Source organism: Miniopterus natalensis, chromosome 1 (genome assembly GCF_054644295.1).
Source record: "Miniopterus natalensis isolate mMinNat1 chromosome 1, mMinNat1.hap1, whole genome shotgun sequence".
NCBI classification, from domain to species: Eukaryota; Metazoa; Chordata; class Mammalia; order Chiroptera; family Miniopteridae; genus Miniopterus; species Miniopterus natalensis.
This window is the reverse complement of record NC_142081.1, coordinates 48,506,596-48,532,008: the sequence shown is the minus strand read 5'-3', so window position 1 is coordinate 48,532,008 and position 25,413 is coordinate 48,506,596. Positions and strand designations below refer to the sequence as shown.

The 25,413-nt window shown below is 38.3% G+C and overlaps 1 protein-coding gene across 3 annotated transcripts in view; it reads right to left on the bottom strand.

Moving 5' to 3' along the window:
- Positions 1–25,413, bottom strand: part of NEDD4 (NEDD4 E3 ubiquitin protein ligase) — a 106,001-nt gene that overhangs the window by 20,336 nt on the left and 60,252 nt on the right. For all 3 annotated transcript variants that reach the window (XM_087821331.1, XM_087821333.1, XM_016224958.2), the window contains 8 exons: positions 22,165–22,215; positions 20,744–20,805; positions 17,968–18,070; positions 12,378–12,544; positions 10,359–10,476; positions 10,098–10,265; positions 6,673–6,738; positions 277–396 (listed from right to left, as the gene is read on the bottom strand). In XM_087821331.1, the coding sequence (XP_087677457.1) occupies positions 277–396; positions 6,673–6,738; positions 10,098–10,265; positions 10,359–10,476; positions 12,378–12,544; positions 17,968–18,070; positions 20,744–20,805; positions 22,165–22,215 (855 nt within the window). The remainder of the gene's footprint in view (positions 1–276; positions 397–6,672; positions 6,739–10,097; positions 10,266–10,358; positions 10,477–12,377; positions 12,545–17,967; positions 18,071–20,743; positions 20,806–22,164; positions 22,216–25,413) is intronic.

Here is a 25,413-nt window from a genome sequence, read left to right as displayed (position 1 = left end):
ATGGTCTTAACTGTTTAAATTACAAAATTACCCAATGGATTGGATCATTTACTTTGTCCACTTACTCCCAACTGGACTTGTTTTACGTCATGACAAGTGGTAATTCGTGCGTATCAGAGATGCACAGGAAACAGTAGACACTTAGCACCAATGTCAGAAAATAATTAGAACATGCTAGAAGCATCCAGCATATACTACAAAGTGATGTAATAGCTTCCATACAAATAGGATAGTTTCAATTATGTAAGAAAAGTTAATCGATAGGTTGCAGGGTACCTGTACAGTGGGCTTTGTCCACGTAGTGGTTCTGGAATTGTGATCTACATAATACGATCTTCCTCTTTCATCTTGTTTTTCTTCCCAACCTGGTGGTAATCCAGATGATGTAGGCAAGAGCTAAGGTGAAGGATAATGGGAGAATTAAATATTACTAAGAAAAAAATTAGTTTAAAAAGACCACATCCCTCTGTCACTGCTAGCTCTCTTAAAAATGAACCATGTTTTGCCCGGCGGGGCGTGGCTCAGCGGTTGAGCGTCGACCTAGGATCCAGGCGATCGGGGTTCGATTCCCGGTCAGGGCACATGCCCGGGTTGTGGGCTCGATCAATGACTCTCTCATCATTGATGTTTCTATCTCTCTCTCTCTCTCCTTTCCTCTCTCTGAAATCAATAAAGGTATACTTAAAACAAAACAAAACATGTTTTAAATAATATTTTGAAGTGTACAAAATAATGTATATAACAGTTCACTTAAAAAAAAAAAAAGACAATAATGATGAGGGTGATAACACTTTGAAAACATGACAGTAGAAAATCTGGCTCAAGATGGGGGAGTAGGTGGAAGTTACATTCACCTCCTCTCAGGACCACATCAAAAGTACAACTAAATTACTTAACAATCAACCTGAATAATCAGAATAACCATCTGAAGACTAGCTGAACAGAAGTCTAATAACTGAGGATTCACAGAAGAAGCCAAGTGAGACTGGTTGGAGGAGTGGAGACATGAAACAGGCTGGCCCCGCACCCACATGTGGGAGTTGAGAATCTGGAGGGGTATCTCACCTGCAGAGGTGGCCCCTGAGGAGCTAGGGGTCCCAGCCCCATACTGGGCTCCCCAGCCGAGAACAAAAGTACTGGGAAGAGGAGCCCATATAACATCTGGCTGAATGGTTACAAGACCCTATATGCTGTCTACAAGGAACTCACTTTAGGTAGAAAGACACAAAGAGGCTAAAAATAAAGGGATGGAAAAAGATATTTCATGCAAATGGAAACGAAAAAGAGCTGTGGTAGCAATATTTATATCAGACAAAATAGACTTTAAAATAGAGGCTATAATAGACAAAGAAGGATATAAAAGACCTGTACTTGGAAAATTATAAGACACTGAAGAGGAAGATACAAATAAGTAGAAGCATATATATGGTGTTCATAGATAGGAAGAATTAACACCATTAAAATGTCAGTACTACCCAAAGCAATTTATAGATTCAGTGTGATTTCTATCAAAATACCAATGGTGCTTTTTTCACAGGACTAGAACAAATAATCCAAAAATTTATATATGGAACCACAAAAGATACCGAATAGCCTCAGCAATCTTGAGAAAGAAGAATGAACTTGGAGGTATCATGTTACTTGATTACTATACTACAAGGCCATAGTAATCAAAACAGCATGGTACTGGCATAAAAACAGGCATACAGATCAATGGAACACAACAGAGAGCCCAGAAATAAACCCATGCCTTTACGGTCAATCAATATTTGACAAAGGAGGCAAGAACATACAATGGGGTCAAGACAGCCTATTCAATAAATGATGTTGGGAAAATTGGACAGATATATGTAAAAAAATGAAACTAGACCACCTGCTTACACCATACTCAAGAATAAACTCAAAATGGATTAAAGACTTAAATGTCTCGAAACCATAAAAATCCTAGAAGAAAACAGGCAGTAAAATCTCAAACATTTTCTTGTAGCAATATTTTTTCAGATATATCTCTTCAGGTAAGGGAAACAAAAGAAAAAACAAACAAATGGAACTACATCAAACTAAAAAGTTTTGACATAGCAAAGGAGAACATCAACAAAATGAAAAGGCAATCTACTGAATGGGAGCAGATATTCACCAATGATACCTCTGGTAAGGGGTTAATACATAAAATTTTAAAGAATTCCTACAACTCATCCCCTCTCCCAAAAGAAATCCAATTACAAAATGGGCAGAGGACCTAAAAAGATACTTCTCCAAAGGGAACATACAGATGGCCAATAAACGTGTGAAAAGATGTTCAGCATCACAAATCATCAGAGAAATAAAAATTAAAACCACAATGTGATATCACCTCACGCCTATCAGAATGGCTATCATCAATAAATCAGCAAACTAGTATTGGCAGAAAAAGAAACCCTGTTGGTGGGAATGCAAATTGCTGTAGCCACTATGGAAAACAGTATGGAGGTTCCTCAAAAATTTAAAAATAAAACTACCAATGACCCAGAAGCTCCCCTTCTGGGTATGTATCCGAAGAAACCCAAAACACTAATTCGAAAAGAACCCCTATGCTCACTGAAGCGTATTTACAACAGCCAAGAGATGGAAACAACCCAAGTACCACCCATAGACAAATGGATAAAGCAGAGAGGTACATATATACAATGGAATATTGCTGCTCTATAAAAAAAAATAAAATCTTATCATTTATGACAGCATGGATGGACCTCCAGGGTATTATGCTAAGTGAAATAAGACAGAGAAAGACAAATACTATCTGATTTCACTTACATGTGGAATCTAAAGAACAAAATAAATGAACAAACAAAACAGAAACAGACTCATAGATACACACAAAACAAACTGATGGTTGCCAGAGAGGAGGAGGTTTGGGGGACTGGGTGAAAAAGGTAAAGGGGTTAAGAAGTACAATTTGGTAGTTATAAAAACAGTCACGGGATGTAAAGTACAGCATAGGGAATGTAGTCAGTAATAGTCTAGTAACTACGTATGGTGCCAGGTGGGTACTTGAAATATCGGAGGGGTCACTTTGTAAATTATACGATTGTCTAACCACATGCTGTACACCTGAATCTAATATAAAATAATATTGAAGGTCAACTGTAATTTAAAAATAAAGTTTTTAAACATTAATTATAATGGCTATATTAATACCAAATTAGATTTCTGAGTAAAGAATATTACCAAAGATATAGAAGGCAATTTTATAATGATAAAGGGTTGAGTCATCACAAAGACAAAGTAATCCTAAGTGTTTATGTACCTAAGAACAGAGCTTCCAAATACATACAGGAAACATGGACACAACTGCAAGGAGAAATATAAAAATCCATGCGTGTGGTCAAAACTTTCAGAACCCTTCCATTGTGACTGGTAGAACAAGCAAACAGAAAATCAGTAAGCATACAGAAAAGTTGAACAGCATAATTAATCCACCTGACCAACCTGAATCATAAAGCAAGTCAATACATTCAAAAGGATATAAATAAAACAAAGTATGTTCTCTGCTAAAATGGAATTAAATTAGGGATAACAAATATATATAATCTTTTCAAATGTTTAAAAACCAAACAGCATACACTAAATAAATAGCTCATGTGTCAAAGAAGAAATTAAAAGGGAAATTAGAAAGTACTCTGAATTGAATGAAAATAAAAAGACATTAGAATTCATGGGATGCCACTAAGCAGTACGTAGGGGGAAATTTATAGCACTAAATGCCTATATGAGAAAAGAAGGAAGGTCTCACATTAATGACTTCAGTTTTTACTTTAAGAAACAAGAAAGAGGAGAGCAAATTAAATGTAGATTAAGCATAATAAAGAAAAGATCAGAGTAAAAAAATTAAATAGAAAAATAACAGAGAAATAAATGAAACCAAGCTGTTTTGGGTTTTGTTTGTTTGTTTGGGTTTTTTTTTTGAGATCAATAAAATCATTTATCTTCTAGCCAGGATGATCAGGAAAAAAATGACAGAAAACAAGACAATTACCAATATAAAGAATGAAAGAAGTGATTTCTCAAGAATTGCTACAGATGTCAAAACCCAACAAAGACATCACATGAAAAAAATACTACAGACTAATAAAAATAGTAGGATTATAGAGATATTGCTAAACACAATTTTAGCTAATAAAATCCACTTTTCTCAAAAAACATGACAGTAGTAACACCACACTAAGTGCTTCAATACAGATGTCATTTAACTGCTACACAAATCTTATTGAGATAATTGCTATTATTGGCCCAGTTGAAGTAATTTCAACAGATACAATGCTAGTATGGAGCTGAGATCTGAACCCAGGTAGTCTAACTACAGAAATGATCACTGATACGTGCCAAGTCAAAAGTTATTCCTGCCTTCTTTCTGTAAGAGCTGGGGAGGTGCTGTTTATTATTGCTTATTTCCAGGTTCACTTAAAATAGTCCAGGTCTGGCTTCCTTTTGTCTTCTGAACCAGATTAGAGTCCTCAAGGTTTGGCCTAGTTCCCTAATATGCCTTATACATAAGAACGAGCACAACTAGTATGTTCACTAGATATGCAGGAGGTAGGCACACATTGTTGACAGTTATGGTCAGGGTTAGTCTATGAAATAACAGAATTCAAAGTTGCCCAGCTTTCTGAATGTCCAACAGCCGGTGAGACGATACATGAAATGTAGTAGGTATTATCTACACAACGGAATATTGAGAACTACTGAGACAGGCAGCAACATGGATAAATCTCAAGACACCATATTAAGTGAAAGAGGCCAGACACGGAAGACTACATATTATACGACTCCACTTATATGAAATTTGTAGAAAAGGCAAGCCTGTAGCAACAGAAAGCAGATGACCGGTTAGCAAGGGCTGAAAGTATGCACTGGGACTGAGGAAACTTTTTTGGGGTGATGAAAGGGTTCTTAACCTTGATTGTGGTGGTTTGCACGACTGTGTAAGTTTACTAAAGCTCATTTATTTGTACTTAGAAATGGGTAGATTTTATGGCATGTAAATTACACCTCAAGAAAGCTGTTAAAAAACACACTCATCCTAATCAATGTATAGAGACAAAAAAGGCAAAGAAATAGCTTTTCCAGTGCATAAAACATACATCATCTCTGGATTCCTCTGCTCATCTGGTGCACTTAAAATAGTGTCTTGGAGGAACGCCTGTTAGTCCATCAAAAATTCAACATTTTCACCGTATGGAGGACATTACAAAGTGCAGTGGGAAAAATACCACGGATCTCTGGTTTCGCGGGCTCCAGCCTAAGGCAGGAGGCCAGAAAGTGGCAGTGAGAGTGAGGCTGGTGCGGGCAGCCCTTTGGTGGCATCTACCTCTTGCTGATGCTCAATACTGACAGGGCCAACCGCACATGCGGGTGTGGCCCTCCCCCTCAGTGCAGGATCCGTGTCTCTCTCAGTGCGGGGACACCTTTTTAGACAGACGAGTCACCATTGGGTTGAGGAATTTTGAGCTTCTGCATTCCTCTGCTGGAACTTCCATAAAAGTGAAAACAATCCCATTTTTTCAAAATTAATGTACAGAATGCCATTCAGCATCGCACGTAGTTGGTGAAAAAAGTGAGGAGGCGATTCCAAGTGGGGAAGCGGGATGCACGGCGACCTGGGCGAGGGGAGCAGCCTGTGTGGAAGATCGAGCACAGACGGGAGGCACGCGGCCGGAGGCACGTGGGGTGGAGAAGGGGAGGCTGAAGGCGCTGGGAGCCTGGGAGTTTCCGTTTGGTTTCAGAAAAACAAGTGGGGCCCAGTAAGGGACACGCAAACTCAAAGTAATGAGCGTTGAGTCAGGAAAAGGGTGGAGGTGGGGAAACCAAAAGGGAGCCCACAGCCCAGTGTGAGGTCGTTAAGATCGAAGCTGAGTAAAGGGGGGAGGGGGAGCTCCTGAGGAGGTGAAAGGCCTGAAAGGGGTGGGGTGGGGCTGATGAACCCCAACCTGGCCACTGGGCCTGCTGAACGGGTGCACACCTGGCTGAGTGACTGGACCCCGACACGACACTTCACGTGTGTGGGGGGCAGAATGGCCACTATATGCCGTGGCCGTGTACAGAGCCAAGGCAGCTGGACACCATGATCCTGAGCCCTATGCTCCCTGCTGCGGACCACCCCCAGCCAGGACAGCCCTTCAACTGAGACGCCTGGATGTCACCCACAGTCGGGGATGGGCTTTCTTACTAGGCAGGAGATAGTTCTTCGGGCTTTGTTCTCTTTTTTTTTCTTTTTTTAAAATATATGTCTTTATTGATTTCAGAAAGAGGAAGGGAGAAGAAGAGAGAGAGAGAGAAACATCAGTGATGAGAGAGTCACTGATCAGCTGCCTCCTGCACACCCCCCACTGGAGGATGAGCCTGGAACCCGGGCACGTGCCCTGACTGGGAATCGAACCGCGTTCTCCTGGATCCTAGGCTGAGGCTCAATCGCTGAGCCACACCGGGCCGGGCATCGGGCTTTGATCTTGAAGGGATCACCTGCTCAGTTTCCCTCCCCAGCACCTCATATACCAGAGCCCAGACCCTGCACTGGATCAGTACTCGGCTTGGCCGCCAAAGGTCATGCTCAGTCACACTCAGTGTTAAAGAAAGAAGGAAAGGTTGCTGAGCTTTATGTTTTTATTGATAATTGAGGGGGGAGGGTAAACTCACCATGGGAAGGGTAGGCTGTTCCTCAAAAGTGTAGGCTTGTAAGCTGCCTCTTCTGCTGGAATGATTCTTATAAAAAAGAGAATGATGATAATTTTAGGTCTTGGGTTAGTCTTTGAACGGCAGATAACATCTGGGGGGGAGGGGTGCGTACAAGGGAGAAGAAAGAATGCTGGCTAGGAGGTGACCGTGGAGACTGAGTAAAAGCACTCAGTGCCCTCACCACCCACCACCCACGTGCCGATGCCTTCGACCCCCAGACACTTGTCCCCCACTCTAGACTGCCTCCCGCAGACTTCCTCTCCTGTCTGACTGATAGCCCTCACTGTGCCCCAAACTGGACTCTATTTTTCCCTGATCGCAGCCACTCAAACCTTCCCCGGCCCTCCTCACTTCGGCGGGTGGCGCGTGAGGCCAGCCGCTGCCCAGGTCGGGTGGCAGGCGGACCCGAGCGTCTCCGGCTCCTACCCTCACAGCCGGGTACATCCCCTCTCCACTTCAGCTCAAGTGTTTTGTTTTAAAACTTTAAGTCTTCCTCGTTTGCCACCGTGGTCATCACTGCAGCAACATCCTAGTAGATTTCCCGGCTTCGAGTCGGATTTCCCCGCCACACCGCGCCGCAGCCGAGAGCGCTCTGCAGAGAGCCTGTCACTGCGCCCTCCAGCTCAGGGCCCTGCACTGACTTCACACCGGCACCAGGATCCAAGCCACGGCCCAGACCACGATGCTGAGCGAGCCTCCTGACCCGGCTCTTCCTGGGGCTCCAGCACTGCCGGCCTCACCTCCTACCCTCTGGACATTCCAGCTGCCCGTTTCCTGGAATCCCATATATTCTCTTTCCTTGTGTTTCTACGCGCATGCTGTTGTCACTATCTAAAAGATACTAGTTTTGTCATTTAATGACATTGAAATTTATAACACACGTAGAAATGAACTCAGAAGATCCACTGTAGTATTGTCTATAATAACAAAGAACTGTAAACAATTTAACCTCCATTAATAGGAGACGGTACAATAGCTTAAGGTTTATTTGCACACTGCAATATGCCAAAGTTCTGTTGTTGGTTTTAAAAGGAGTAAGTTTATATTTAGTGAAATGGTCCAATGTCTATGATATAGCAAGTGAAAAAAGTAAGTTACCCAAAAGTGTGTATGAGATGATCTCAGGTTAAAAAATTATACAGAAATCTATGTGTGCTCACATATGTTTATAAACATAGAGAAAATGTTTAGGACAATATAAGGTGTCCCCAAAAATGTATATGCACACTTTTAAAAATTATAAAGGCAGTGTATATTAAAATGCATTTCATTTTCAAAATCGGGCTATCAGCTGTTACAGCGTGTATATATTTTTGGGGGACAACCTGTATATGCCAAACCATGAATAGCAATTTAGGAAGCATGTGTTAGAGGTGAGATGTAAGATTTCATTTTTATTTTACACACCTCAATACTGCTTTAATTGTTAACCATGACCACACAACACTTATAAAAGAATAAATTGTTTTGTTTTTTTTGAATAAGTAACACGTGCATCTGCTATGAAATTCAAAAGGAACCAAAGGTTTATGCCTGTTCACCTGTTCCACCCTTCAGAGCTGAGCAATGTTACCAGCTTTCTGTTTAGTCTTCAAGAAATCTCATACACATATTTATCCTGTCATTTAAATAACTTACATAAACAGTAGTACATTAAGCACCCTGTTCTACACCTTGCTGGTTTTCACCAACTACTCTCTCTTAGGGATTGTTTCAAGCAACACATACATTCAAAGCTCTCTCATTTTTTCCAGTGGCTGCATAGGATTTCACTGTATAGATGCCATGTATTACTTTTAAAAGTAAAAAAATAATAATAGGAGAAAAGGGAATAGGATCTCGTGTGATTTATCACCAGTAAACCTATATAGCTTATTCTTTAAGTCTCTGACTGACCTTTCCCACTCCCCTGATAAAAAATAAAAAGAAATGAATGGAAGACAGAGCAGACAGGTAGAAGAAAGGAGGGAAAGGGAGCAGGCAGGCAGATCTGCTCTTGGATATTCATACAAGTGTTCACACAGCACAGTCTACATTGAAGTTTCTTGAAGAAGGTGCTCAAACAGAAATCAGCAAACTTCCGGTACGGCCGGGAAAGTAAATATTTTTTGTCTCTGTTATAACTACTCAACTCTGTCGCTGTAGGGTGAAAGCAGCCGAAGGCAATACTTAAGCATACGGCTGTGGCCGTATTCCACTGATACTTGAGCGCACTGTGCCTTGGTACTGTCGGCCCTCAGTAAGTATCTACTAATTGAATGAAAAGCAGGAGAACTCCAACCAGAAATGACCACCGCATCCTCAGAGAATAATCTTTGTCTTTCACTGAAAGGAGTCCCGTGATGATACGGATTAGAGAGCTAGCCATAAAGATCGCATTGTGGCAGAGTATGTTGGAATACTTGCTTCTGGACCCTACAGACAGCAATTTTTATAGCGGTTACGGGAAGGAGAATGTCATCTATCTCCTCATTTAATCAAAGTACATCAGCTCTTACTCACGCATGTGCACTGGTACCATCTGTGGTATAACTGAGAAGGGAAACGCAGCCTCTAACATCCAGGACCTGGCGTGGTGCTCATTGGTAGGATCAAGACAAAATCAAGACCACTCTGTACTCACGCCAGAGCACAGACAAAACAGGGCCATTTTCCAAGCCAGAAACACCAGCTATCTCCCTATCCTGGCAAATGTGAGTGAGTGCTGCTTCTTTACTAATGATAGCTTTCGCCTCACTACATATAAGACTTGAAGAGCCTATCACAGAATCACCACCACCTCCTGACAGCATCCAAGGCACAAGCAACATCCTGCTTTCCTACGCCCTCCCCCAAATTGACAAACATGAGCCCAAACCCATTAAATTTTTTCTAACATGCCCTTACCGAGACACTCATGGTGTGTGCTCTCCCTTGCTGAAATGAGTAATAAACCCAACTTGTTCAACTACAGGTGTGTTCATGGCAGTCTCTGGCTGAAGGGCGTTGACATAATGAACATTTGGATTCCAATGACCATTCAGATTATCCAAGACTCTGCTCCACACCATTAGTGGCAATACTTGGAAAAATACTGTAAAGTCCCAAAGTCCCTAACACATTATTACATGCCACTTAAGACAAATGTTTTCTCATCACAAGAAAAAAAAGTTTTTGTAAACATGTGAGGTGATGGATGTTAACTAAACTCACTGTGGTGATCACTCTGCAATATATACATATATCCAATCACTATGCTGTACACGTTGAGCTAACAAAGTTATATGTCAATGATATCTCAATAAAACTGGGAAAAGACAAAATTTTATGTAAAAGTTAGATACTAAATGGACTAATATATATAATATAAAATTCTGAAGCTACAACAAAATCTAAGAGCATCTTACTGAGCTGGATACTGGCTGGCCAGTGGCTGAATTTCCACAAATAGCAAGTAAAGCATTCAATTCTTCTGCAAGGTGAGTCTGAACTTCCGAGCTGCTTGAGGGCGGAGGTGATGAGAAGGCCTGATTGCTATACATGGTGCCTTCATCTTCTCTTATAATTTCCCAGTTCTAAAAAATGAACAGAATAAGCTTAAGCCACACATACTTTAATCTATTCACATAACATGTGTCTATCTACGGAAAAAAGAAAATGATCTCTACCTCGGAAGACTCTCGGTTGTCAACACTTTCTGTTTCCTCAGATATCTGCCGCCTGGTGGTAAAGGCACGCTGTGCTTGCAGTTGAATGTTACCATTCTCAGCATCTGTTAGGTTGTCCCTGTATTAGAAATATAGAAGCTATCACCCATGTCTGAAGAGAGTTAAAATGATAGTCAAATATTCTGTGATCATTTAAAAAATACTTGTTAGGTCAGAATTTATTATTTTTGGCCAGAGGCTCTTTCAACATGCAAAGATTAAGTTACGGGCACATTGGTACCTTATGGAATTAAAGTTTTTGAGAAAGTGTGTACATGATATGTCTGATTTTGATGTTTTAGTTCATCACTGTGCCTGACAGGCTGACATGTATGGGAACCCCAAAATATTTGTTGAATGAATATCTGCGAGTTCCACAAATACTTTCATTATATTATTTTGCCATGTTATTAGAAGAGTAAAATCTAAAGTAGCACTAGAAAGTTCATAAAAGAGAATCTTAAAGAGTTGCATATACGTCTTCAGGAACCAGACATCAACATTTTCTAGAACTGATCTTAAGCCAAGAGTAGCGGTCTCCATGTATGAATGTAGACGGCAGAATGAAAGTCAGTGTCAGGATACTACAATTAAAAACTTAATATATTATAATTAAATGGTATCTATTTTTGCTCATATACACTAACGGTCCTGGCCTGGAAAAAGGTAATAATAAAGACATGCCTGGGTTTAGGGAAGGTAAGGGGGTACCATACTGAGGGGTAGGTCTTTCCTACTGTACCTTTCCTAAGTTACCCCAGTCATTTATTAGTTATATTATTCTAGCTATTTGCATTTATTGTATCCAGACCAGTAGATCAAGAATTTTTTACAGATATTTAATAATAAAATTATTAATTTATTTAATGCCATATAAGCCCAGGATAATCAGAGGACCATTTCTTACTGTACTGTTGCTGGAGAAAACATAATTTTGACAGATCCCCTCCCCCGTTCAATACTTAATTTTGGCTAGCTGAAAATGACATCAACTATAGAGGAAATGTGATTCTGCTCAAGTCAGGCTTGCCATAATACTGAGTATGCAATACGACAATTTTGCAGAATTTTATAGTGTCTTCAGTTTTGCAATCTGTATGTCATTCTACAGAGATCAATGCCCCAGTGCCACGGATCACAGATTTGCTTTGGGAGGATTTGAGAACAGAAAGTACCTATGAAAGTGCTTGGGCTACATCAGACACAAAATACCAAAGCCCCAAATTAGAAGGTTAATGGACAAATAAAAAATTTTAAGTCTGTGTGAAAAAGTGGAAAACTAAAGAAAGACTTCAGAAGGTTATAAGGAAGAAGTGGAAGGATAGTTGATAATAAATATGAATAATCAGAGAATTTATTTACAAATACATAGTCTGATGATAATAAAAGAAAAATGTCACCGAGGAGACATAAATTAGAATGAAGGTCATGTTTGAAGGTCATTCTGTCCTTGATCTCTGTATGGTGGAAATTATGTATACATTGACCAGACTGGCAAATGGGTGTTTAACAAAAGACCCTTGTTATTGAATCCTATATATTTTACAAATAAGTTCTATTTTTAAAATAGTGTACTATAGAATTTAACATAGTGTACTGTAAAATATAAAATAATATTATATTTTAGTAACAAAATACAAAAAAATCTCTAAGATTTTCTAAATCATTCTAAAGAGAAAAATGTACCCTTTACGGCTCCATAATATTTAAAACATACATAGTTGACAATTTATTAAAATAAAGAAGCAATCAGAAGGGTGGCACTTATAACTCAAATAATTTTGAGTATTACCAAATTATTCTTAACAACAAAGAGCTAAGATAGCATTTTTAAAGCCCTAGACCTTAAAAATACTGGTATGCTTATGTAAAGTTTATGGATCCCTGTACTATCACGAATCCATCTGAGATATGACTTCAAAAAGAAAATGAGTGGTCAAAATGTATTTAGATTACAAAGTGCAAGCCATCAGCACATACTGAGGGGTTGGTCTTTTCCACTGCGTTCTTCTAGATTCATGGTTTACATAGTAGGTCCTTCCAAGAATATCCTGTCTCTCTTCCCATCCTGGAGGTAGAGGAGAAGGTTCTTGTTGCTGCTGCAAATGGCAAGCAGCATCTGGTTGGTCCAAAACAACCCAGCCAGGCTGAAAAACAGAATGTTAACAATGAAGTTCATGCTTGATTTTTTAACCTTATAAATTATGCTAGAGGAAATTCAACAAGTAATTTAGCATATCCAGTTCCAGAAATTATACAAAGACAGACTAAGCATACTGTCAACTTTTAAGACCATCATATAAATTTTTATGATAATGAAGGCATGTTTTTGCAAAATAACATTTAAATTTTGCTTGAAACTTTTAAAATGTTTCCAAAACGTTTTAAAACATATCTAATAGAAAAACAAACAAACAATAATAGAAAGCACTGAGAAATTAAGAAGCATAGTTTAAACTGGGGTAATCTTAGGCTATTTTCTAAATTATAAGCAAATAAATAAAGGGCAGGGATCGTGCTGTATTGCGCATTGCCTTCCCACAGAGAAAAAGCACCTTGTTTAGGGTGGAAATCCGTAACTCTCTGAGACCTGAAAAAATATTATTAAATGAAAGTGAAATATGTAGAAGCATGATAGGAGAGTGCAAATGATTTAGAAATAATTGCTACAATGAACTCTCTAGTGACTGAAAAGTCATGACTTTCTAGTCTGACTTTTCTCTTTCTCCTCTGGACCAAGGGAAAACATTTTGGTCAAGTCTGAAAGCAGCCAAGTAGCTCAGTTGGTTAGAGCATCATCCCAATATGCCGAGGTTGCAGGTTCAATCCCTTGTCAGGGCACATACAAGAAGCAACCAATGAATGCATCGATAAGATCAACAAGTGAACAGCAAATTGATGTGTCTTCCCTCCCTCATCAATAGGAAAGAAAGTTTTGTTTTGAATGCCAGGGAGGCACTGGAAATTTCCTGACACTGTCGAGAGGGTAAATATTATAATGCCTTAAGTTAGGTAATTAGAGTAAGGAATTCACTGAAAAGGCTAACAAAAGTTAATGACTTTTTTTTAATACCAGAAACCTCAAAACAGAAAAGCCAGTCGGTAAAAGGTTCTACTAAATGCTAGATTGGTTAGGAAAGCATAAATAAACTAGTGAAGAGAACTTAAAAATTGTCCTACAGGGACAGAAAGGAAGTCCTGAATGAATAAAAAGCCTTAATATGACCTTGGCTAGGAAGACAGTCTCAAAAAGGTGTCAATTCTACCCAAGTTAATTTGTATAGTTGCCAGGATTCCAATTAAACTACATCATGGATGTTTTTAAAATGACGAGACTCAGCAATTCTCAAGTTCAAACGGAAATACAAACATGCAAGAAAAATCAGCATAATTCTATGAAAGAAGAGCAACACGTGGAAATGAACCCTACCAGATGAAACATTATAAACCACAGAATGAAAGCTGTGTGGTGCTGGAGCATGATTAGATAGCTCAACAGAACGGATTAGAAAGCCCAGCAAGAGACTAAAAATTGCAGGAATTTAGTATAAAGACATTTCAAATTTGTGGTAAAATAGATAAAATTACCTAGAAAATAGAAAAAAAAATCATTTAGATTGCTACCTCATACAGATATCGTTGTAATTAATGTAGTTATTAATGAACAGGCAAGAAGCAAAGGGAAGGCCAAATAATAGAAGGCATGCCTTTTGTGCAACTTGACACTCCCCAGGTAGTCTGTTCCCTACACATCCCTGGGGGAAGGGACTGTAGGGGGCAAAGAGACACAAGCTCAGTAAAGTCTGGGTGCACAGGGAAGGTGCTTGTCTGTCGGTCACACCTGGGAACAGGTCACTGGCTAGAGCAGGCGTGGCTACTGCAAGGGGGGAAGAACTGAGATATTTAATCTCCTAAACAAAGGAGTTCGCCCCCTCGCGTTTTCGGGACTCCTGGGATTCTTGTGGCAGGGGGCACGCTCTCTCGGCTCCCCTGCGTTCGCCCACGTGGCCCACAGCCATGGGGACCCCACCCGACGGACTAACGCCTGCAGCTAGCCCGGTGCTGTGCCGGACCCAGCTTCACCCGGGAAGGAAACTTCGGACGCCGGCTCCACTGAATCCCCAGCTGCGCATCTCCCAGGACTGGGTTAAGGGAAATGGGGCTTTGGAAACCCAAGGATGTCATTTCATGCAAATAAAAATCACTTGTCCTCCTGTGTGAGTCTCAGAAAATTCTTTTTCCTCAGGTATGGTAAGGAGCCCACCCCAAGCCCTCAGTGGGGAAAGGGGACCTTACTTCCACCACCACCAATGCCTTACACCAGGATGTTACAGAATGAGCAATATTTAAATGTTAAAAAGCCAAACCGAAATGTATTAGAACAAACCTGGGGAGGTTTAAAAAGTATATTCTAAGAGTGGGAAAGCCATTATGTATATAATACCAAATCCAGAGCATAAAAGAAAATATTGATAAATTTGATTACAAAAAAACCCCAAATTTGTTCATGGCAAAAACCACTAAACCAAAGTTTAAAAAATGACAAACTGGCCAACATTTGGCACTATGATAATGGACAAAAAAATTAACTTCCTTAATATATACAGAGTTTTTTCCTAGGCACTAGGGATCCCACACTAAAGGACTGCTGTGTGCCCACCAGTTGATGGCTTAGAAGATAGAAGATAATTCTTCTATATTGAAAACTGGATCTAAAAATGAGGGATCCGGGAGAAGAGCTGGGAAGGAAAGGAGTACTTTCTGGCCGCAGGGGTTCCTACAGCAAGGCTGAGCTCTCCTAGCCAGCTCTGGTGCGACTGTTACAGCCCCAGGCAGAACAGAAGGGGAGGGGGAGGGGAGGGGGGAGGGGAGAGGGTGGGGAGGGGGAGGGGAGGGGGAAGGGAGGGGGAGGGAGACAGAATTGTTCTGGGAAAAGGGATGTAGACCGGCAGTAACACTGACTCCCTTTCTTTCTTACCCTTTGCTACGTTTCCCTTTTTATCTCTTCTATGAGAACTGACATGTTTATATTTTTTAACGCTCAAACTCCATTCTGTTCCTTCCCTCAATCCTCTAACTTTTTCTCTTCATCTATGTTTACCTTCCTTTTCTCTCTTTCCTTTCTTTTAAATAATCATAATATAGAATCTACATGCCTAAAATTTAGTCTTGTATATATTAAATAGAATTTTATTTCTCCAGTTCAATGTACATTGAATTTTTATATTTTACTCTAAAAAAAAAAAGACTAACAAGTATTTTTTAATATGGTCACTGATTATTTTTATGCAGATTAATGACATTTATTAATAAAAGGGTCCTCACTGCTGCTTTAAAGAACTAAAAATATTCAGAGCTGGGAATATAGTACCAGAAAATATTTTAAATCTTCTTAAAGATTTCTCTCTTAAAGGTCTGCTTATTGAATTTATGTTGTCAAAGTAAATCCAAGAAGAGGGGAAAACTAATTTAATTAAGAACTTTTTTTAAAAAGCCTGTTTCAAGTTTGAAAAAGTAAAGTTTTACATTTTAACATTGTTTAGGAAGTCTGAGTTCTCATTTTTTGTATATAATATCTCCCTATTAATCATGTACCAGCTAATATTCTTCACAGAATGATTTTCTAAGTACCAATAAATGTTACTTAATTACTAACCTCAAAGCTAAGATGCAACTGCCCACAATTAATGGAGTCAAAGAAGGTCAGAAAGAAAGCATTCAGAGCTACAACAAACACTGAAAGTTAATCTTGTGAAATACATAGGCCCAAATCTAAAGTTGCAAAGGGTACAAAAATCAAATGTTACATGACTATCTATTATAACCACACTTTATCTTACAAAGGAATACTAACTGCCTTAGAGTGAGCCTCTTATGAAGATTACAACTGTTTTCTTTAAATAGTCGAATTGTATATATTCAGTCACAAACTAGATGTCAAAGGCAAGACTTCTCTGGTCATTAGCTACACAGAACATAAATAAGCACAGATTCATGTGTTTGAATTCCTAGGGCCTTTCATAAATAAACTCCGACACGCTTACATCTACTGAAATTATAAGGTGCATTCTGAGGGAATTCAAATATTGAGACTTGGATACCACAAATGGAGCAAAGCAGCTCTGTCCACAGAAACTGAACTGTGGATAAGGTACCCGTGATACGTGCGTGTGGCCAAAACTTGGAGCAGATTACTAAATAATAAAATGTTAATTTTTTTAAAGTTACTAAATAAAGAATTCTCGTTCTTTGCAGCAGACATCCTTCAATACAAACAGAATTTCATTATGCAAAATACCCTGTGCACCAAAATGCCAGAAACTTCAACCCAATAAATATCTTAAAATTTTTAAGTGATTATTATATGATAAACCAGAGAAAAACTAAAAAGATGAAAAGGTAATCAGATAAGTAAATACAGACATAAGAAAGGCTACCAAGTTCTTTGACCACCAAACTAAGGGCTAATTATATTCTGTGATTCAAAGAAAAAAGGTCCTTTCTATTATATTAGGTTCCCCCACAAAGCAAAATCTCATTTGTATATGTAAAAAATTCCCTGAAAGTTCTGTTCCAAAGGCACCACTTGTTCTCGAGCTTTCTCTCCCTTTCAGGAGGTTATAGTTCTTCTGGAGACCTAAGGCAAAGAGGCATGGCTGTTGACGGAGACACACACCCACACCCACACCCACACCCACACCCCCTCCAAAGCAAGTGTTCCTGCAATGGGAACCTCACGGTGCAGGTGTTTTTTTGTTCCCTTTTCAAATTGTGAATCTTTCTGCTGGAAGAAACCCTAGCACTCATCTGGCCCAGCGCTGTCACTCTGCAAATGAAGAACCTGAGGTTCAGAGATGTTCAGGGACTCACGGAGTCACTGGGCTGGCTTGTAGCAGATCTTGTGACTAAGGATTCCAGTCTCCAAATCCCAGACCAATTTTATTCCGAATACATGCTCTCGGCCTCGTCTTCACTCACTCTGATGTGTGCAGTTCTGCCCAGATGGTTGACTTGGACTGCCTCTTACCCTGTCACCCATGAAAAGTAAGTCCTACTTGACCCAAATAAATGTGGCCTTTTATGAGATCACTTGACTTCTCTCCTCTCTCTCTCATTCCCCTCCTTTCCTATGAGTCCCCTCCCCAACCATGAGAGGAAAAGGAATTACATGTTATAAAAAAATTTCCTAATTAGCAGTCTCCTCAAAATTTCCATGTATTGAGCTTACAAAGTGTTCTTACTTTAATGAAGAGGGACATGACATGGTTTAGAGAACAGAAATCTAGAAACAGTTAATGACTTAATTATAACAAACGCTCTCATTTGTCAACATTGTATTTTCTAACCTTTAAGAATGCCACTGATAATGACCATTAATTCCACAGAAGTATTCTTAGAGGAAAGAAATGTTTAATACATGCTTGGGTAAAATACATAAATATCCAGGTAAATAATTCATATTGCACACATTAACTTCATTGCGTAAAGTTATTTCTTCTTCACAGTATACTAAAACAAGAAATTAGTTATTTCACCTTTAGTTTAACCAAATGTTTATATAAAATCTCACCTCTAATTCCTCAGCCTGTTCTGCGTTATCATCTTCTGAGCCATTGGTTTTAGGTAAGTAAGTCATTTTTAATCTCAGATAACCTTTAACTCTTGATTTGTGACTGTAGAAAAGAAGAGAATTATTCACAAAACTTTCACACTAGGAAGAGAAGCATTCATTCACTGAGAGTTTCCTGAGCACCCACCAACTACCAGAGGAGACTCAAAGACAAGCTCCGGCGCAGGGCTTCCTAGGAAAAAGAATAAACGGTGGAGCGAAAGGAACACGCATAAATAAATAACTGTTACGAGATAAATAAGATACTTAGGAAGTTTAAGGGAAAGACCAGGGAGAGTTTGAAAGAGCAGCTGGCATCTGAACTGGGACTCGAAGGCTGGGGAGGGTTTTGATCTGTGGCAGCGAAGGGAACGGCGTGCGAGTGAAGACAACGGCAACGAGGAGCTGGACGGGGGCCCGGGGCCCTCAAGGGCATCGCTGCAGCTGAGCGCGCCTGGGTTTCGGGGCGCACAGCGGAGGTGCAGGGGGTCTAGGCGGTGAGGTCCAGGCGACACACGGGAGCTTGAGATTTTATTTTGCATACTCTGTGAAGCCACAGAATTTGGGCGGATACGAAAGGCATCCTCAGAGATGTGCCTTCGAGGTGCTAATCTAGCCACACTGTCAAGATGACAAAGAGTGAAGAGCAAAGCCTGGTAACCGTCGGGAACCTACTGTCTTCCTTTGACAGCTGTTTGAGTCTGTCATACGCTAGTTGACCTAATCTATTTTCATATTGTGTCACCTCTTTGAATAATGAGTTGTCTATGCTAAAGGTTGCTACCCACTGTATTAATATTTAAAATTTTTAAACCTGTCTTTTTCTTTTTTTTAAAATATACTTTTATTGATTTCCGAGAGAGGAAGGGAGAGGGAGAGAGAGACAGAAACATCAATGATGAGAGAGTCATTGATGGGCTGCCTCCTGCACGCCCCCTGCTGGGGATCGAGCCCGCAACCCGGGCATGTGCCCTGACCGGGAATCGAACTGCGATCTCCTGGATCATAGGTCGATGCTCAACCGCTGAGCCACAGCCGGTGGGGCAAACCTGTCTTTCTTAAGCTTCTAACTTAAGACTTATTATTGCCCTCATCAATTCTAACATCCTATTTACTTAAGAAATCTTTGCTTGTTCTACCTTTCTATATATATATTTTTTGGTGATGTTTACAGATAGCAGTTATGTAACCAATAAGCCTTTGTCTTTCTAGACAAGAATCCCAATCCTTTAATTCTTTCTTCAAGAAATACGCCTCCCCCATGCCTCCCTCAATCTTTTTAGCTCTTCTTCTGTGTATAGTTCTTATGGACTTGGAAAGTATATCTTTCCTGAGTGGTCAAGAAAATCCCTGATGCTTATTTCCAAGGCCACTAACAGTGGCCTGTCACCATATTTAAGGGGTTGTGAACACTGAGTTGTTGCTATAAAAGATAGATATAGAAACTTGCTCTGATAATGTTTTATAGAAGAGTTTCTCTGCAATAATATGTTTCATATCTTTCCATCTAGATAGCAAGTCTGTAGATTTGGACTTAATGGGGCCAAAAAAAAAAAATCTAGGAATACAGTTCATTTTCTATCTGAATAAAATTCTTTCTGCACTTGCAGTAATATCCAGTGCAGACAGAAGATGTAAATTGTTATAGTTTTTATTTTATTTATTATTATTACTATTATTTTAATTGTTGCAGTTTTTAAAGATAAGCATACTAGAAAGCATTTAACAAATTGAAAAGCAGGCTACCAGGGCAGTCAAAAAAAAAGAAATATTTAGTTATTCTTGGTATGCAGAAGTCACAATCAGTCTAAAATTAAAGGGAGAAAAGAAATTTGTATTCCAAGACTTCTATAGAAATTAAATATGTGACTTCTCTTAGAGAAAGTAAATATTAATAGTCAGAGAGCGCTGCCCGTTTTTGTTTTAATATTTATATTACAAAGAGTAATTTAAAAAAATTTTTAAATAAAAAAATGTTGCTAAGTTCCCACCATATGCTTTTCAAATGCGTTTTCTAGTTTTAAAAACAAGACAAATACTGTTTTCACAGATGTCCTTCCTCTGCTTTGCTTTGACCTTTTTGACAGTAAATCCACACACGTGTCTTGACTAGATTTTTCTTGACTACGTGGTACAAAAGATCAAAAGGAGTTTTATTTACAGCTTAAACTTTAGAATTTTGACAAAAGTCAAGTAATTTAGTTTAGGAAAATGAAATTACGGGTTTTAAATTCCAGTCTTTACTCATGTTATTTTCTTTAAATATTTGAGTTTTCTGAAATACCTTTTAAAATCAAAAGTATGCAAAATGTAGTTAGGTTTTTCTGAAATTGGTTTTGTGCATGTCAAGTTGGATATTAGTTTTAGGTGAACTGATATTTGTGATTTTTTAAAGCATAGTATGACAAAATGACATATACTTTATGATATAAAATCAATATAAAATAACAAATTTTAGCCTTTTGTCTGGTAAGTATTATGGGGACAAATCTTTTCCAAAGGGGTGTGATCACTTTTCTGTATTTTCAGAAGTCCTGTACTATGTATATATTACTTTGTAATCAGATGTAACAATAAAGCTTTAAAAAAATAATAAAATAGTTAGAAGTAGCTTATTTACAAGGTTTAAACCTTGAATTTACAAGGTTTAAACCTCGAATTTCCAAAGTGGCTACTATAAAGTATAATGAAGAAATTTTTTAAAAACTTAATATGTTATTATTTTATATTTACTGACCTTCTTGGGTGAAGAACAAAATCCTTAAATGTATATGGTCTCTCCATTCTTGGATTTTCTGTCTAGAATAAAACAGTGGGTTTTCAAGATATATCTATAACACCAAAATATGTACTTTTCAAGAATATTCACGAACTATGATGTAAGGCATAATTGAAGTTAAAACTGAGAAAAAAGTAGCTTCAGATTAGATGGTTACAATCAACAGTGCTTTCACTTTCCTACACCCTAGGAATTGCAACCGGCATCACAACTCAGTCTAAACCCAGCTGAGCAGGTGTGTTGTGGAGCCAAAAATAGGGTAGGAAGAGAAAAAACAGTAGAGTGGTTAGTGGAATATGCCATGTCAGAAAGTTGGCATGGTTAGAGCAGAGACAATTCTAGGAGAATGAAAAAGTAAACAGCATGGAAAGTAAGACTGAATTCAAGATATTATTAAAAGCTTGTAATCTCTGAAGACCCTGAACAGCCAATAAAGATCTCAAAAGACTGATACCATAAAGAAGTATCACTTCTCTTTCTTATCAAGTTCAGCAGCCTTTTGTTCTAATTATCCTTTACTTCCCATTGCATTATTTTCATTAACTACCCATTCAGTCATGAAAGTCTTGAATTCTCGGGACATTGGTTCTTTTCCTGTCTCTCCTTGTCTTCTCTTTCTCCTCTGACAGACCCACGCTGTCTCAGGTCAATGTTTGGCCTTCAATGCTTTCTTCTCTCTTGTTTGGACAGCCAATCATTCTCAGCGATTCTGCAGTTACCTTGACAGTGGTAACTTTCAATCCTTCAGTCCCTGTGCCCTACACAATTTATTTTCATATCTCTATCAGCTGCATGCTTTAAGTTTTCATTTTGACTGCTTTCTATTGAAATTCAATATGGCAAAAAATAAATGTATCTATCATATTTCAAAACAAAAGGGCTTTTCCACCTAACTTTTCTACTTACCTCCTAAGTGCAACCTGTGTTATCTGTACTTTTTGCTTATTTTTTAACTCTCCCTGTCAGAAACTTCATCCAATATAGTTTTATTATAAAATGTTTCCTGAATCTGTCTGTTTTCCTCCATTACTATATACCTCGCCCAGGTTCAGTTTCATGCCTATGTTGTTATAACCTATCTCCCCATTCTAGTTATTTAGTAGACTATTTCCAAACTGATCTTCCTCAAACCATGTTTTCATGTCAACAAACTTCAATGGCTCCATTTCTTACTGGGGCTCATGTAAGGAAATCTTGAAGATAAGATTAAAACAGAAAATTGAGATGGTATCAGAAAATAATATATTGAAGAAATGATAGTAGTATGTATTTTAGAAATCAAGTGTTTATATTAATTACATTGTGTATTTAAAATATTAAATTAAATTTAAATAAAAATAATAAACATAAAAAGTAAAATCATGAACATTTATACTAACTGGTAATGGGTAAAGAGGAACATCCACTTGACCTAGGAAATCATCTCTTGTCTATAAGAGAAAAAAGAAAAAATAAGGTTAGTAACATGCACAATCATTTAGAAAACTTTGAAGAGCTACTGCCATGATTCACAAAAAAAAGTAGAAGGTTTTTATTTCTTCAATCCTATACAGTATCAATAGGAAATAAAAAGTAATATGGTATAACTTCTGGTAATGGAAGAATAGAGTATATTAGATTGATCCTTTTGCAGATAATAATTACACAGTCTCAAATACATAAAAATAACTATAGGGTGTCCAAAAAGAGTATACATACTCTGAATAATTATTAAAATGCACTTCATTTTCAAAATGTAACAGAAATCAGCTGTTATAATGTATACACATTTTTGAGGGACACACCCTTTATTTGAAAGCACCATACACCTAAAACAGGCAGAAGCTGGAGGGGAGTCAATTTTGAAAGAAAGAACTATACTGGGTAGGATTCATATTTAAATGGCTTTTCACCTGGTAGTACTCCACAGTTCATACGGTGAGGTGATTAGAAGTTAAGCAGGAACCTGAAATCTTACTTGAAGAGTTAGAAGACCTAGTTTGAGTTTAGCAGCATAACTGGAAATTGAAGGGGACAATCCCTGAAACGAAGAAGCCACAAGAGTCCCTCCAAATCTCTATATATTGATTTCAAAGAGAGGAAGGGAGAGGGGGAGAGAGAGACAAACATCAATGACGAGAGAGCTGTCATTGATCAGCTGCCTCCTGCACGCCCCCTACTAGGATTGAACTGGTAACCCGGGCATGTGCCCTGACCAGGAACTGAACCATGATCTCCAGGTCCATGGGTCGACGCTCAACCACTGAGCCACGCGGGTTAGGCCCTCGCTGATTCTTGAACTGCACATGTGAAAGGTAACAGCTGGAAGGCTTGAAAGGACTGAGCACAGACATCAGTTTATGTTTATCTGATGAGAGATAGCATTTGGAGTTCTGTTAAAAACTTGCTAGAACAAAGATCCCTTCAGGGAAAGATAACAAAATTCATGTTTTCTGTCATGTACCACACACACTGTCCAGTATACAATAAAAAATCACTAAACATACAAAGACTATGATCCAGTATCAAAGGAAATATAATAAATAGGAAATATGAATAATTAATAATTAATATGAAAAAAATCATTTGCAAAAAAATATCAAGCAGTCAAGAGAGAGGGGGAATAGGGCAGGAAAGTACTTGAAGAAAAAAAGCAGTCATCTTCCTCAAATGTTAACATCTTACATAACCATACCACAATGATCAAAATCAGGAATACTATTATTCAACCTACAGACCTCACTCTAATTTTGCTAACTGCCCCAATAATTTTGATCCAGGGTCCAATTCAGGATCACACATTGCATTAAATTGTTATGCTTAGTTTCTTTTAACCTAGAAAGTACCTCAGTCTTCCTTTGTCTTTCACAGTCTTGACATTTTTGAAGAGTACTGGCTAATTACAGAATGTCTCTGAATTTGGGTTTGTCTGTTTCTTCATGGTTGAATGTAGGGTATACATTTTGGGGGCAAGAATACTATATAAGTGGTGTTTGGGCTTTTCTTAGTACATCATATCAGGAGGACATAGACACTGAAATCTTACACATTATGAACAGTTAAGGAAGACTAAATATTTGAGAAAAGTCTGTAACTTGAAAAACAGACACCTAATCCAAAAGGCAAACAGAAAGAAGGGAGTCAAATGAGTAAGAACCAAGTTAGACTGTAGAATAAATACTCTAGAAAAACTGTATTAACATCCTCAGAAATAAGAGATGAAACGTCTGCCAACCTGACTATGAGGCTCTAAAACAAGCAGAAATCAAGAAATTAAAAATACAACTTCAATTAAAAGTTTAAGATAGAGTTGGAAGATAAAGTTAAAAAATTTCTCAGAAATTAGAACTAAAAACATAATTTCAAAATGAGAACTTCCCAAATAAGAAAACTATAGGATTTAAAAAGTTAACATTCAAATAATAGGCATTCCAGGAAAAGAAAACAGGAAAGGGAGGAAATGATCAAATAACCATTTTAAGAAGCTTTCCTTGAACTCAAGAAAATGAATTTTGAGAGTGAAAGACCCCACTGAGTATTAGGCAAATTCCATGAAAAAAAGACCCACAGCAAGGCACATCATTGTGACATTTCAGAGCACTAGAGATAAAGCAATTCTAAAAGTTCAGAGAGACACAAAATATATCATACCCAAAACTGAATGACAAGAGACATAATGCCTCCAAAATTATGAGCAAAAAGTATTTCCTACATAGAATTCTATACCCAGACATATTATCGTTTTCAATGATAAAGGTAGAATAAAGACATTTGCAGACACTGGTGTTCTCAGGAATGTAATAGAGGATATACTTCACCAAAATGAGCGAGTTCACCATGGTAAGGGCAGTGAAGGGGACTCGACAGGAAAGAAGCAAAGAATGCCCAGAGTGGTGGGGAAGGGAACTCTCAGAATAACAGCAGTGTAAGATCTGCAGAACAACAAGGGGGGTGCTTCTAGAAGAAGAGGAATAAGCATACCTACCTAATAGGTTTTGTTAGAATTAAATGAGATAATATACATACATACATATATGTGTGTGTGTGTGTGTGCTTTGCATAATACCCAGCATACAGTAAGCATTCGATAAATGTTAGCTGTTATGCCTGAAATGATGGCTTCTATAATGAACTCGCTGCTCCCTTTCCTCTGGGCCCGTCTGTGGACATTTCAAACAGGTACAAACAATAACAGGAGCATGGCTGGAGATTGAAGCCTAACAGACTAGCTTAGTTTAGGGCCATATTCCCATTCCAGAACAAGAGTTGATAATAATTTTTGCAATGGAGAAGTTAGCTTTTAATTATACCTTCAAAGCTGTGCTGTGGCATGTTTTTTTATTCCTGTATTTATTACAAGTAGATGTTATAATTCATAAATTTGATCTTTAAGAAGCTTTAAGTAAGAAAGTAAAATGTAACAGAATATAGTAAAATCTCAACCAGGATGACTGAGGAATAAAATATTTTGGTTAGTTGAATTATCTAACTTAGGTTTAGGTTTAACCAGATTAAAAAAATAAAACACTTACTTTTGAGTGAAGTCTATTGAATAGCCTTGCCCGTAGTAAGCTGAATATAATGAATATCTCTGTTTGATGATACATAACCTTACAGTGCTTCAAAAACATAGCTGTGATAAACGATCA